The 16,269-nt window shown below is 36.6% G+C and overlaps 1 protein-coding gene across 5 annotated transcripts in view; it reads right to left on the bottom strand.

Annotated features, from left to right (window-relative positions):
• The window catches only part of myo16 (myosin XVI), a 137,611-nt gene that overhangs the window by 61,028 nt on the left and 60,314 nt on the right, over positions 1-16,269 (bottom strand). For all 5 annotated transcript variants that reach the window (XM_046845155.1, XM_046845154.1, XM_046845158.1 and 2 more), the window contains exons 5-11: positions 11,684-11,792; positions 9,781-9,905; positions 9,004-9,129; positions 5,731-5,806; positions 2,710-2,860; positions 1,253-1,403; positions 661-771 (exon numbers count right to left, since the gene is read on the bottom strand). In XM_046845155.1, coding sequence (XP_046701111.1) covers positions 661-771; positions 1,253-1,403; positions 2,710-2,860; positions 5,731-5,806; positions 9,004-9,129; positions 9,781-9,905; positions 11,684-11,792 — 849 coding nt within the window. The remainder of the gene's footprint in view (positions 1-660; positions 772-1,252; positions 1,404-2,709; positions 2,861-5,730; positions 5,807-9,003; positions 9,130-9,780; positions 9,906-11,683; positions 11,793-16,269) is intronic.

Below are 16,269 nucleotides of genomic sequence, written 5' to 3'. Positions count from 1 at the left end.
CAATTAAACAAATTGCATGTAAGAATAATAATTTTTGCCATTATATCTCATTTATTTACACAAAAAAAAAACAGAGGCACATTTTCATTTTAGCAGAATAAGGACTAATAAACAGATATTAGTACAACTAATAACCCCCCCCACCAAAAAAAAAAAAAAAAAAAAAAAAAAAAAAAAAAACACTGCAGGAGCCTCTTAGCCTCTCTCCAGAGTGTCTGGCCAGTATATAGAGGCGCTTAAAAGGCTGCCACGCACACACCAGGGTCTGGCAAAGCTACAGTCAAGCCTTGGTTGAGCCCAAAATCTCAAAGTAGAGCAGGAGTGTCACTGAGTGTGATCTAGCTCTTGGCAAGCCCCCAACCATGAGGTGAAGCATACAGAGCCCAATGGCTCAGGCAGAGATCACATGTGTGCTAAAGGCAAGCATCCAGACCTTCTTCTCTTCCAGCTATCTTGAGAGAACGGAGGAGGGGAATTTTTCTAAAGTCCTGCCCTAAGTGCAGGCCTGCACTTGGGATTCGACTCAAAGTGAGCTCCTTTCCTAAGAAAAAACAGCTCAGAAAGATCTAGAAATCAATATGATGTACTGAGTACAGAAAACCCAGCTTCAACCGATCCCCAGCTCGGAAGCGCATAGTGTGTGTGTCTGTGTGAACTTACATAGATCTGGTTGTTGCCGAAGCGTTTCTGCATCTCGTACAGAAGGCTGCTGTCTGTTAGCTCACTCAAAGAGGCCAGGTCATCATTTGGTGCTGGAGGCATCAACTTCACCTAAAAACATAAAATATTTGTAGTCCTAAACTACAACCACTAGTGCATTCACACCTCATCTGCTCATTATTGAAAAACATATTTGTTTAAACATGAAATCTGAAACACGGTACGATATCACCTTCAGGTTTTACAGTTTTTACAACATAATCGAACAAGAAGGAGAATAAAACTTGTAGTGAACACATACACACATTTACATTATTCTCTTCAGGGAACTTCAGGGTGAGGACAGCCACCTTGTGTGTGGCCAGATTTTCACTCATCAGCTAAACAATGACATATAACACACACTTTGCAGTCCAATTGTGTAACAAAACTAGCTTGCTTCATTAATCTAAACTTCAGTCAAGTGTGTCTGGGTCCAAGACTAGTAGATGCAGAACATTTGTCTTAGTTCCTCATTGTCAAGAAGACAAATGAAGCCTGAATAGAACAGCAGTGGTTAGTGGCTGAATTGCTGTGATCTAATGTTCTCTACCTGTTCCAGTTTATTAGTAGCACTGGGAAAGGGCCCATCCGCCCCATTGTCCTGGGACGACTGATGAGTCAGGGCTCCTCCAGAGTCCCGAAACATTATGTCCTTCTCCAACAGACTGTCCCTCTTCGAAATAGGCAATGCCATTGGTGTTCTACAGAAAATATAGGGTATATTTATACTATATTTATATAACTAGTTAATGTTTATGGGTATTTTCACAAAAGATTCAAAGCACTGAAGGTCCGTTAAAAGTAAATAAGCAATTGTGTAAAACTCAGGAGCTTTTTTCATTTGATTTGACTTAAATACAGAACATATGGCAAGATAATAAACAGTTAATAGCAATAAACAACTTTCTATCCTATCCATTACTTTCACTCATCTACTTCACACAGTAGCTGATATATATCGATGCGTGCTTAAATCTGATCTTAATCCCACTTATACACAAGTAAATATTATGCAGAATTTCACTATAGTATGTTACACAGAACAGTATAAATCATTAAGGCCTAGGATTGTTACTCATAACTTCACACACTAGAACCTCGTGATGAAGAGGCAGTCCCAGCTGAGGATCTTTATTAGGATAATAGCTCTTCACCTGAGCATTTGTATACAACAGAGACCGTACAGCACAGCACAAGAGCAGATGGCTTTGATAGGTAGTCTAAGAAACAGCCCTAAAAAGGTCGATACAATTATTATCTTGACCTGGACATAAAACATTGTACAAGCAAACCAAATGTCTGTTTAAGTTTGAATATATATATATATATGTGTTATTCTAATTAATTGCATGGTTGTCATGAGTTTACTCGTGATTAATTGCATCTTAATCGCACATTTTTATCTGTTCTAAATGTACCTTAAATTAATACTCTAATCAACATAGGCATGGACAAATATGGATGCTTTATGCAAATGTGTGTTTATTATTAGTCAAACCCAACACAACATTTACACAAAATATACTTGTAAATGTTTTAAAATAATTATGGTGTTTAAAATTACGTAAATAATCGGAACAGAACTTTTGCTGTTTCCACACGGATCTGGTTTTAATTGCTGGATGTGTGCATCATGGTCGATTAAAAATTATTTTGAGGGGAGTTTTTTTTATATATCTGAGTAAAGAAAGGATGGCAGGAATAAATGTGTGTTGCGTTTAAAATTATTTACTACTATTTTTTTTTTTAAATAGTTAAATTTAAGCAAATGCATTAATTGAATAAGTAATGTTAAAATGAATTTGCATGAACACTTGAATAAATTTGCATTGATTTTGGCAGCCCTAATACATATATACACACACACAAGTTGGTTAATCGGTTTGTTTCACAAGAATAACCCAGATTCGGTTCAAAATTTGATTTGCTTGAATACCATTCTACAGATTAATTCTGCACACAATTGTGTAATAAAGGTGTGTATTTGCAAAATCCCCACACACATACAGTTTTTTAACCAGCATGCTGATATCCTCGTTGACATCTTCACAGTTTTCTCCTAAAAAAGAAGGTAACAACGTGAGGTCTTTCGGTCTCTGCACCCAAAATTCCTCTGCCTTCAGCAAAATGTCTGCTATTTGGTCCAATGCAGCGATATCTGAAATGAAGAAAATGCTGCGCATTAAAAGTGATTTTGATATATAGACTATATTGCCAAAGGTTTGCGTATGTGCTTTTTGAGAATCGCATTCCACAAGTAGTCTCTTATGATTCCATTCACTCTTTCGGGAAGATGTTCTTCAAAATTTTGGAATGTGCTTTTACTAATAAACTCGTTAGAGGTACTACATGCATGGTCGCTCTAACGAGTTTATCAAAGGGACCGTGCATGTAGGACGGTTTGGAGACAAGGTGAGGGAGATGGTTTGGACATGTGCAAAGGGGGGACATGGGGTATATCGTTTGGAGAATGCTAAGGATGAAGCCCTCAGAAAGGAGGAAAAGAAGAAGACAAAGGAGGAGGTTAATGGATGTGGTGAAGGAAGACATGTAGGTAGCGGATTTTAAAAAAGCCCACCACTTTTGTCCATATAGTGTATGGTGTGGCAGAAATTTCCATGGGAGGAAGTGTTGAGCTGCTTGTGCTAATTACGAGCATACACAGGTTAAATTACTCTAAATCAATGACACTTCATTTGTCTCTGTCACTTCTGCTAACATCACTATAAGCTAATACAGATGCAGAAGCTATCATCACACTTTGTCTCAATAGCAAGCTATGATTTTTTGTTGTTATCCCTCACTGTCTTGTAAGTGGAGCTCTCATTTGCAGCCACACTCGCAGTAGCACATGCCACCGCTGTGTTTCATGTGGATTGTTCTATACTGAGACAAGTGATCCACCCATGTTGGATCGATCAATGTGTGCTTATAGAGCAGAGACAATAAAATACCTGCCATTTGATGATCTGTAAAAGAACACATCAGGACAGCATTTCTATTCAAGTGACACAATCTCTTACTCTCTCACTCTACCTACAAACATAAACCTTCTTCCACAAAGTCAAACCCCCTTCTAATACCTCAAAGTGTGGAAAATTTAAAAGGCAGGCATTACTGTGCCCTAATCTATCTTTAATCGTACTCTTACTTAAGACACTCGCTATTGATCAGTAAATTTGAGGGGGGGAATGGGGATGAGAATGGAGGTAGAGAACAGAAACACACTGTGAAACTAATCCTCTACAGGACACCTGCTAAAACCATGCAATCTGAGTGCTGACAGTTTGTTAAGGTGACCCATTTTAAATGCGTACAACAAACATAATAACAAACAAGACATGAACATGTTTAATGTGCTTCATTTGTTTTGCACGTGTCCTCTTTAAGTACCTAATTACTTACTATAGGGGGATGTAACGGTATACAGTACAGTATACTTATATGCTGTACAGTCTTTTCACAATTCTTTAGAACAGAGCCCACACTAAGGTATGAAATATGGCCCGTGGTGAACTTTGATTTAGCCTACCATGCCATATATATGAAGAAAAAAAAGAAAGACATAAATAAAAAAATAAAAATAAAAAAACCTTTGGGAAAATAAGGACCAGCTTCATGTATCTCAACAGAGGTTATTAAATAGCTGGATTACGCACTGAAATCTACTGTACTATAAATGAAATTGTTCTCATTGTACTGTAAGTTTCACTGAACCAGAACCAAAGATTACAGATTACAGAGTAAAGTTTTATTTTGATTTATTTATGAATTTATTTTTGAAAAAAAAAAATAAAATTCGAGAAACCATGGCAACATTAGTTTGAATAAAATGTTTGGTATAATGTATCATTTAGTTAAAATTCCTTCAATCAATTTAATGTTTGGCTTTTCTTAGTAAAACCTTTAAGCACCTTTGCAGTAGACTCAATTCTTTCTTTCTTTCTTTTAAACAGACATGTTTTCATGTAAACACAGTTTGTATATAAAAAATGCTCTATTAATGCCTTCTATTCTTAGTATTTATTATTGTTATTTGCTTATTATTTTATTATCTTATAACTATATAAACACACTGTTCTTTATCACTTTAATGGTTTTAATATGTATTGTAGTACTTTGTATAATTTATTATTACACATTCAATCTTTATTAGTACGGATGTAACAGTATGATTTTCATTCACAATCTTCAGTTTTTGTTAAAAATAAGATGCATAATTAGCTACATTATTATTACTGGAAATAAATACAATCTAACATGAGTCCTCCATATTCTTTTTGTAGACAGAGGCCCACTGACCTGTAAAATTGATTTCATAAAAAAAAAGTTGTTTCATGAATTGATTTAATGCTGTAAATATTCATTCACAGTGCTATACATTCCTGAATTCTCTGACGATTGGATCCTAGTTGAAAGCATTTAAAGATTTACTTTATTATTAAATTACTGATGTTGACATTAATATAATACAATAAATCAAGAGCTATAAGATGTTAATAACAAACACAATAAATTCGATAATGAGATTTGGTTACTTTTACTTTTGGAGAGGAGAAAAAAAAAAGAAAAAAAAGAAAAAAACATTACTGGTTATGCTTCACAAAACCCACTTTGAGGACCACTGCTCTCATGCCATTGGCTGGTGTTCTACCGTTACTGTAATCAGCTGTGCCGGCTGAAGAAAGGACAACAGAGATGGGTCACTCAATAATCGTGTTCACACCTGTACACAATTAATTGATTAATAAATTCCTTTAATTAATTAATCTTAAAAAAGGATCCTTCCTTCCTTTGATCAATTTACACATTAAATCCAAATAAAATTGGAGCTAAATAATCGAAAGAACGTCAAACAAGTGTGTTTTTATTTGTCCTCTTCTTAACCTCCTAGTTACTCCACAAACATCATGAATTACTCTTTTCTTTGCTTCATTCCCTTGATGCACGTGTGTGTGTGTGTGTGTGTGTGTGTGTGTGTGTGTGTGTGTGTGTGTGTGTGTGTGTGTGTGTGTGTGTGTGTCCTACCTGAAGGCTTATCTTGATTGTAGTTGAGTAGAGTGGGGTCGGCTTTGTGCAGCAGCAGCTTGTTTACAATATGCATCTAGGTTGAAGGAAAAAAAAAAACAAAAAAAAAAAACACTCACTGGAGATGAGTTCAAAGAGAAACCAAAAATTCTGGAAGATGTAGGTCACATTTTTGAAGCAGACTGTGTATGCTCCCACCCATCAAAGAGTGCAGAGCCTTGAACCCCCACACACACGAACACTCATACAAATAACACATGCCCACATGAGCGCACACACAGTCATGCTCATGCACACAAACACACAATTGGCTAAAGATTTGGCTTTGGCTTTTAACATCACATACTTTTAAGTTTTTCTGAATGCACCGTGCAAAACCCAGCAGTATGCTTCAGCAATGAGTGATGAGTAAAGCTCCTTCAAACAAATTATCATCGAACAAAAATCATTACCAAGCAAAGGATAAAGAAACAAGTCAGTTTTCTATTCTAATTAATGTGCAGGTCAAGATTTTCAGTACCTTTGACTCAAGCGAAAAAAAGATTAAAATAAACATTTATTTAGAAGAAATTTTTTATAACTTGTGCCAGTTATAACTCTTCAGTGGGCATTTAGATCATTTTCATCTTTTCTTTGCCTCAAATTAAACTACACGCTGAGCGAAAAACAAAGCTGTAAGCAAGACAACAGAGAGCGCATTCAGAACAGCAAAAGAAAACAGTAATATACAAAATGAATGAATGCATTAGCACATGCATTACTGATTCTTTAAATGTAAACAAATAAGAATGCTTGAGAGGATTTTTTTTGACAATCTATATACACAAAAATGTGCCCATTCTCTTTAAAAGGGTGCCATTCTCTTAATAATCCCCATTGAAAAAGTCTTTGAGCTTTGAGTCTTTTTTGCACACACCGATCAGTCATAACATTGACAAGATGACATGAATAACATTGATTATCTTGGTACAATGGCACCTGTCAAGAGGTGGGGTATATTAATCAGCAAGTGAACTGTCAGTTCTGGAAGGTGATGTTTGGAAAAGAAATTGGGAAGTATAAGCATCTGATCAACACAGAATAAAAAAACTTAACAAATTGTAAGAAATTGACATCCATCATCCATCAAATTCCAAATGACCTGATTTGTATCCTTACAATGGTACATTTCCTCAGTTTAAATATTTGATATGTTAATATTAGGTTACATTGTGAAATAAATATGAGTTTAAGAGCTAAGAAAAATCATTGCATTCTATTTTCATTTTAGTGACACACAGTTATGTATAAGTGTGGAATGTGTGTGTGTGTGTGTGTGTGTGTGTGTGTGTGTGTGTGTGTGTGTGTGTGAGTTGAACAGTAGACAGTTCAACATGTTAATGGAGCATAGTCCAGAATCTATAAATATCACTGGCGGTAGAATACAGATCAGCAGACCAGATCAGGGTTTCAGACACCAGCACTGTTTGACCTTTGACCATATATTCAAAAGAGAGCACAAGTTGAGGAAAAGCAGTGGGTTTGATATTTGCCAGTGCTCTCCTCTCAATTAAATAAGTAAGTGAATGTTTATTTCTCCATGACTAAACACAATTAAGCCTCCACAATGACCCCAAGACATAATTAACTCAATTAATCAACTTGTTCCATATATAAGAGAGTGGTAGATTCCAACATTTCTATTCAGCGAACAGCATTAAAATACTAAATATTAGCTGAATAATTGTTCATACAGAATGGGTAATGCTATGATGGGGTCAGATTTTTAGTTGTTAATGTTACCTATATAACAGGGCTATTAAAATCTCATTAGGGTACATTTGTTTTCTACAGCAACAGGTCATATTGATTTACATTCATTACATTTAAATCGAATGGTAAGGGTAATGATGTACAATATGAATAACAAGTATAAACATGCAAAACGTGGTCACTAAAAAAAATATTATTGGTAAACTTTTTCCCGAATGAACTATTATAGGAAAATAATTAACTTCAGTTTGTAAATGGCTCTCCATGATGTGTTGGGACGCATTACACTGTCCAGTCATTGATCATTTTTCAAATGATGCGGGACCTGGTGTGTTTTATCCTTTATTCAGTCATTGAGATTACAAAAATTAGAAAAAAGCATGCAAAAACTGACTTTCGTTAACATCGTAGTATTTTACACGGGTGTTAAATGTTTAGTATGTAGACAATAATTGATGGTCCAAATAAATAATTGCAGTAATCCCCGTTTATCGCGGTGATTATGTACTAAAACCGCACGCGATAAACAAAAAAACACAATAAATGGACGCCACCCTTAAAAATGCTATTTTATGTATATGGTACTGTGTTAACATTTTACTTCGTTTTATAATTAATAATAATTTTTTATTTATTTATTCAATTTCATTATTTCAACATAAAACACCGTAAAAACTATTACCTATAAGTTTTTTAGTCTATCGTGTTAATCGCAAGAGACCCGGGAAAATCAGCCAAACACAGTTATGTGGCAAAAACCAGGGACACGAGATTTGATTTCTCGCAGGGGATTACTGTAATTAGCCATTAAAAAGTGAGGCTGAGAATGTAATTAAATATTATTGTATATGTGTAAATGCATGATACAATTGAAAGGAGAAAGCCAGGTAAAGAAAAATATCATAGCAAAATAAAACTGCCCAACCTGCTCATCAGGATTTGTCGATCCTCAAACAATCCAACTTTTACTAAAAATAATCTGTCTCTCTATTACAAAAGAGCAATCACATTATAAAGAAAAGAAAAACGCTTGAATAAACATGCACTTAGAGTTTTAAGAACCTGTGTGCAGACAGGGCTTATAGAAGAAGAAAAAAGCATCAGCCTGACTGACTACATGGGATCATTTGCTTCTGAACAAATTCACACATCAATAGGAATGAATTCAAACCAGTCTAGACGCTAACACAGCGATTATCCTGCTGTATTATATTACACGAGGTGGATGATCTACATAGTGCAAATGAGCCTACAAGTTTAAACTGAATAACAATTAAATAAGAAGGCCAATAATCATCAATCAAATGCCCGGGACATTGCAGAATGAATTTGTTTCATAATACGTCACCAAGCTGAACCTTTCTGCTTTCAGCTGTGTGCATGTGGATGTTTGACTTTTTAAAATGGTGTTTCTGATGTGTTTCAATTACAAACATTTATATTTAATAGCTAAGGCCTGGAAATGTGATCGATGCATGTTACACACATGTTAGGGAGATAAAGCTGTTGCAAGGGACTGACCTGGCTGTATTTGGCAGCAAGATGGAGTGGAGTCCAATAGCTGTTGTCTGTGGCCACTACATCTGCTCCGCTCTGTAGGAGCAGAGACACCACGTCCCTATAACCACTGGCACAAGCTATATGGAGCTACACACACACACACACACACACAAATAAGGCAACAGTAATTAACAGTGAAATGAGTATGCATTTGTTCAGTAATTAAACCTCACTGAGCTTATTAAGTGTTTGTGAGCGAACTGCTTTGTAACAATGGACCGTTTCTTAATACGTTGTGACATATTTTGGAGCTGCCGCAATTAATGAAACATGCAATATTAGTGATTAGTAATTTTTTTTTATATATATATACGTTTTAACTGTCTAATCGATTCCATACCATATTGGTCTAATTATGAATTTATTTACATAAAAAATATAATTGCATCCAAACAAATTGAATATATAAACCTCATGTAGCTTATATTACTTCATTCGCAATTATTATTGCTCTTTCAAAAATACGAAAGCATAGTGATCACTGACAAACACGGAAACAAAAACAGGAATTATAATAGCTGTCTTATAGCTGTCAGCTCTACAGACCTTTCATTAAAAAAAAGAATTTCCCCAAGCATGTAAAGTTGTTCTGATGAATCATAATCACTGCAAATATTATTCATTTTTTACATTTTTTAACTTTTAAATCTCTAATAATGGACAAAATTCTGAATAAAAAAAACAAAAAACATAAGGACACAATAAGTGAGTTTAAGCTGAAGGTGAATGTGTGATCACCAGTGTGACTCCATCCTCGTTTCTCTGGTTGACACTGGCACCACTGTTGACCAGCTGTCGCACGTCTGACAGCATGGCGGAGGCCCTCTGAGACTTCATCTGGTGTACGGAGCTCACATCCACTCCTGACATGTGCGCACACATAGTGGGAGATTAGTGCAAGTTTGTTCCTACATCCCGCACTGCTCTGATTAGAACAGAAGTGCAGAAAAGATCACCACACTTCATTTGTGTAACATGTTGTGATTAATATAATACCAGCATGGGAATTCTGTTCAGATCATTTTCTCTCTGAATAGAGTAGGTTTATATGGTGACCAACTGTTTACTATATAAACTATTAAATGATGTTTTAAATACACTACAGTATAAGGCTAAGGGTTTGTGGACACTTCTTGATTACAGCCAAATGTGTGCCTTCATTAAACTGCTGTCACAAACTCCTGTATAGGATGTCTTTCTATGCTGTAGCATTACAATTTCCAAACTTTACAATGGACCTGTTTACAAATCTTAAGAAGACATGGTTTGCCAAATAAAGGCCTGCAGAGAACCCAGAGCTCCTCTCTACAGAACACATTTGTGTGATAAAATGGAAGACCAACTGTGGCCTCCTCACTTCACATCAGTGCCTGACTTCGCTAATACTCTTCTGGCTGAATGAGCAAATCCATTCAACCACACTCCACAATCTAGTGGAAAGCCATCCCAGGAGTGTGACGGTTATTATAATAGAAGCTAAATATGGAATGGGATATGGTGATATGGTGAGGTGTCATAATGTTATGCCTGATTTGTGTGTGTGTATTTCATATATATATATATATTACTTTAGTACACCATTTTCTTCCCAACAGTTTTTGTTTGAGATATATACAGTATATTTATATACCAGAATATATAACAAACGGTTGGGAAGAAAATGGTGTACTGAAGTGATGCAGATCAGAACACATAACTAGAGCTTTTATTCTACATAGAATTGAATGAGATTCGAGCAGTGATTTATCGCTACTTTCTACTACTTCAGTATTTTCTCTTTTTATTTTATGTCAATCAGAAGAGGGGTGCTGTTCTGCATGTTATATCTGCAGCTGTAGGATGACAGCTTGGTTAAGACGTCTTGGTCATTTCTGTATTGCCATCACATTTATTAACCAACATTTGTACAGCACCTGCGTACTATAAAAAAGGAAAGAAAAAGGATTTTTACTTGTCACATGTACATTACATTAAAGATAAATGCTTTCTCCGCATATCCCAGCTGGGACCAGAGTGCAGGGTCAGCCATGAAACATCAACACTGGAGCACAGACAGTTAAGAGCTTTGCTCAAGGGCCCAAGACTAAAATCCCAGATCTTTTGAACAGTAACCCAGAGCGTTAACCCCTGAGCTACTGCTTCCCTTAGTAAAACATAGTAATAATACATCCACGATAATAAAAATTTAAAGGTCATTTTAATATGCTGAAAGCAAATTTTAGAGTATTCATTTTTTCAATCATCGTTGCCTGCATCATTTTGTGGACATACCTTATGAACTGTTCACCTGCCAATTCTCAAATTGAATAAGTGGTCTAATGTATGGGGCAAAAAATAATACACACGTCATTCTAATGCCTGCCCATATATTTCTGAGAGGTTCTGTCTTGCATATAGTTTTCTTGCAAACAGGAAATACGCTCACATTTGTTAAAATGTAAACGATCTTTTGTTAATAAAAGCCAGAAGGATTTTTAATCCCTTCTTGATAGGCAGACAGATTTTACATAAGCACACTTTATACTGTAAAGCAGAATAAAATAACGTTTAAGAAAACACACTACTTTTGGTCTCTTATTCACTATTATTTCCAAACGTGGACATCTAATATAAGGCTTTTTTGTTTCTTTATTGAGCGTACCGCACTCTTCCAGATGCTTGGTGAGAATGTAGCTGGTCTCACTCCCCTCCGTGGTGTAGTCGAGTGGTATATTCCCATCTACGTCCTGCAAAAGCGCATTGACCCCAGACTTTCGAAGTCAGCAGCATAGACAAAATGGTCAAGGGTGAGGACCATAGGGTGAAAAAAGGGGTGGGGGGGAGACAAAGAGAGGAGACATAAACAAATAGAATCTTTCTGGTTCAAATTTTTCTATCAGCAACTGATAATAAACAAGTCATTATCACACTGTGCCAGAGCCTGAGGTACCTGAATCCGGATGAGCAACGCTACTAAACAATAGTGAGTTAAGCAAGTCATTAAGATTGAAGCCCTGAGGGGAAGGAGCGGGGGACTGAGGGGGCTGTCTATAGTGCAGTACTGCATATGTGGATGGTGGGGGACTGACTTATGATTTATAGGTCCAGAAATGCGAAGCAGGGAGCAACATACTTAGAATTCAAGCGTTCCACACATCTGGCTTATGCTGATAGAGAAAAATCAGGACTTAAATACAGATCTATACAGAAACGTCTCTTTGTCTATCAGACAGTGGAATTAACACATCGCCTGTCATGTGGCCATTGTTATCGCCTGGCAATTAAATAGACAGCAATTTCTCTACACAATAAAAAGGAGCGCAGACTAATTTCAAGTCCACGGCTAACACGCAGATAAGAGAAGTACCATGCTTTACATATCTTAGTCAAAATATCCTTCTAACAGAATTTTAAAAAAAGAATGTGCAAGCATTTCACATCTCTCCATGGAGGGGCAGATGGAGATTTGAAATAGAATGGTGAAGGCAGAGCTATAGGGATATGAGATAAAACCTGAAGCTTCAGCAGTTTGTCTGAGATTCAAAAACCCTATACAGAAATGTCTGCACAAATTACCACTAACAATTGCATTTGGCGAACAGATGCTACAAAGGGATGGCTTTTCGTATATTTTTCCAGTGCACAGCAGATTTAAGCCGCTCAGGTCGTGTCAATCATTCTTACAGGTTAGGGACAGGTTAATGAATGGATTAATTAACATTAAACATCAGCTGCTCTTTTGTCTCTATTCATGAGCAGTAAACCAACAGAGCAAGCGCATTGTTTCTTTACTGTCTCCATACACACACACATACAGATCTGGAAGGCTCCTGAGACTGAGGACAGATTTTGACAGTGTGTCAAGGTGCTGAGAGAACTGTTCTATTATTTGAACATTGCTATCTATCCAGACATCACTGACTGATCGAGATACATGAGCAATATTGTTTACAAAACAAACACTCAAACCTTTCAGACACATCAGCATATTGATTAAGCAAAGATGTATAGATTAGGGGCAGTGATCAGAAGGGCAGTCAAGAGCCCTTATGTACTTGTATGTATGTGCATGTATGTGTGTGTGTGTGTGTGTGTGTGTGCTTATTAAAGTAAAGTGTCTATTGATCTGTCTGGTTCTAGGACAAACACAAATAGCTTGGCTTGAAATCCATGCTTGATGCATCCTCTGTGTCCTCCATGTGTACAAAGGTCCTGATGAGATTAAGGTTTTTCCTTTGGGAGAGGAAAACGAGGATTGTGAGGATGAGTGGTCAGTCTGTCAATTCTTTCCCTCTCTCTCTCTCTCTCTCTCTCTCATACTTTCTTACACAGAAAATGGAGAAAATTATGGAGCACTGGTGAATCTTTTTTTTTTCTCCTTCTGAGGAGACTGTCAGTACTGATCAGCTTTTGGCATTGCACTCTCTAACCCACTTCATTTTTTTATTCTAGACAACAGCAAAGATAAATATGGAAATGAGAGACTCAATGAATACTCGCTGTCTCACCCCATCGGAGTATAATCAACCAATACGCAGATCAGCAGATCATGTCTCTGCCACTATTAACCATAATTGATCTTCAAAATACATAAAGTATAACAGAAAACAAATGTGCTAGAATGCTTTGCTGTTAAAGGTGCACTTACAAGTAGAGCTATAAGATAGGAAATCAATTTGATTTCTTGCATATAAATGGTCTTTGGAACATTACAAACATTCAAGACCCAGTGTTACACCCTCATAGTTTTCTATACGCATATCACTATGAAACTTCACTTGTTGAAAGTGTATATCCATGCAATACTACTATTAATTAACAAAGAGCAAATCTGCATACTACAAAAATCAAAAAAATATTCCAGAGAGTTTCAAGTCATTATTCATAAGTTTAAGCCCGCAAAAATGTATGCATTTACAATCAGTCATTCGTGCCTGTAGACAGAGTAAAAGCTATCCTATGGAGCCTGGCCTCAAGCTACCAGCACCAATTATATTAATGAACAACTGTAATCTGCACCATTCAATATACTAGCATTATAGCACTTATCTATGAAATGGGTAATCTTTCATTTTAAAAGGTCTCAAAAAAATTTATCTTCTTGTCCCTACTAACTTACAGTCATAAAACTGCAGCCCAGTATTGCTGAGTTTCCAAAATAAAGAACTGTTTCCAGCAGTCAAGTCACCCAGACTTACTACTGCTTGACAATTTAATGTTTCGAATGACAAAAAGCCTTCATCAGCACCTTTATTGATCCACCTCATACATCATGTGTTTCATAGCTGATACTAAAGCCTGGCCAAATTCGTATATTAGTCTACCTGAACTAAGTACTAAACAAAAAAACAAAAAAAACAAGAGAAAGGATTGACAAGTTGACCCTCCACCCTAGCAACCTAAAGCAAAGAATAATTCAGCTATGTGTCACAATTACACTATAAATGTGTAAAATAGTTTTTATGAATCAAACCCATCATCTCACAGACGATCTGTGGTCGAACAATGAGTAGTGACAGGTTATTCACTGAATAAAAATGGCTGCAAAATCAAGTTCATCTAGCAGAAATCCATTGCTGGGCTCTTGAGCAAAACCTTCAAGATAGCTGCATGCTTAGGTCATATACTACCGAAAGTCTGAGTGAAGAAAAGCATCTGCAAAACAAAAGAAATGCAAATGAAATGGTGCAATTGGAGGTGCATGGCCTAATTGGAAGGCTGTGCTGAGTGTGGGATTATTACACCCAGGGAAAAGGATCAACAAGGAAAACATTAAGGAAGGGTAGAACCACATCACCAGAATAACGTAAAACTATGATAGATACCTGATTATCCAGAAATAATGAGGGCAAATATGCGATTAAATCTGCTGTGCCTGATTATGGCCTCCTGTGACACATTACACAGACATGAAGCCAGCCTGAATTACTTCTCTCCAATTAAACCTGCTATGATAATTGATCAGTGGTGCCAAAGTTAAACCAGGACAAAATAGGAACACATGGAGCGTTTGCTATATAACACATGGAGGCACTATCATGGAGCCATTAAAGAGATAGCCTGGAGTCCAATGCTTGTTCCAATTGGACTAATAAGAAGTTAATATAATAACTCTAGATAATGACTCTGTGATTGGACTCCTGAGTCCTAAATTTGAGAAAGTGCAAGACCGAATCCATTTCTATCTGTCTAGGGGGTTTGGCCTGCTCTCCTGGTGGAACGAGCTTACATTTCTTCTCAGTTAAACATAGAAATGACAGCCAATCGTAGTTATCTCTGAATTTATGTGTACAAAATACAATAGTCAGTATTATGTTCCTTCAGCTGGCTCATTGCATTCTTTTTTTTATGGTACATGGCTTTCCATGTGTCAGAGACTACACAGCTAAGATGGGTACAGACTGATTATCTTGGGTGTCTCAGGTATCAGGTGGAAAGTGTCTGTAACTAAGGCAAATATCAAATTCCACCAAGTTCAAATTTCGGAAGAATGTCAGTGATATTATACCAGGTTGGCATCCCTCAAACTAATGAGCGGGACATGTGTCTAAGCCTGGAAAAAAACGAATGTGATGTATGTGATGGCCTGTTTTTGGAGCAAGCAGACTTTGAAAAGGAAGCACTGCAACAAAATGGAAGTAGAAAGAACTAGAGTGTATGCCTGGAGTGGGTGTGGGAGGCTTCATCCTAAAGCCAGCATTGCACTGTGGAGATAAGAGCATTAGCGCAAGGGAAAATAGCCAATGGCAGCCATAAAAACAGAGAATAAGTAAAAAGAGAGAAAGAGAGAGAGAGAGAGAGAGAGAGAGAAAGAAAGAGAGAGAGAGAGAGCGAGAGAGAGAGAGAGAGAGAGAGAGAGAGAGAGAGAGAGAGAGAGAGAAAATCAGAGGCATGAAGCATTATATATGGTTTGGCTTTTGATTGACGGAGAAGAGATGAAATGAAAGAGATGGGGAAGAGAAATTAGCAGTGCATGCAAATGCAAAAATATAAGCAATATAAGATCAAAGAGGTTGCTGGGTGAAATTAATTAGAAAATAAATATGTGCATTATAATGAAACATTTCACTGATGGATGGATTTGTTGAAGGAGGTTGCAAGGTCATTTGGTAAAGTCTGGGGGACAACTTGATGGGGACCGAATGTCTCCATGAGGATAGAAATACCTGCTAGTTTGAAACATGTAGGTACATTCGAGTGGTCTTCACCATTTTTTTTCCTGTTATGCAGCTTTCATTTAAACCAAAA

The sequence above is a fragment of the Silurus meridionalis genome, chromosome 3, assembly GCF_014805685.1.
Source record: "Silurus meridionalis isolate SWU-2019-XX chromosome 3, ASM1480568v1, whole genome shotgun sequence".
Taxonomy (NCBI): Eukaryota; Metazoa; Chordata; class Actinopteri; order Siluriformes; family Siluridae; genus Silurus; species Silurus meridionalis.
Note: the sequence above shows the minus strand (reverse complement) of the source record. Positions and strands in the feature narration are given on the sequence as shown.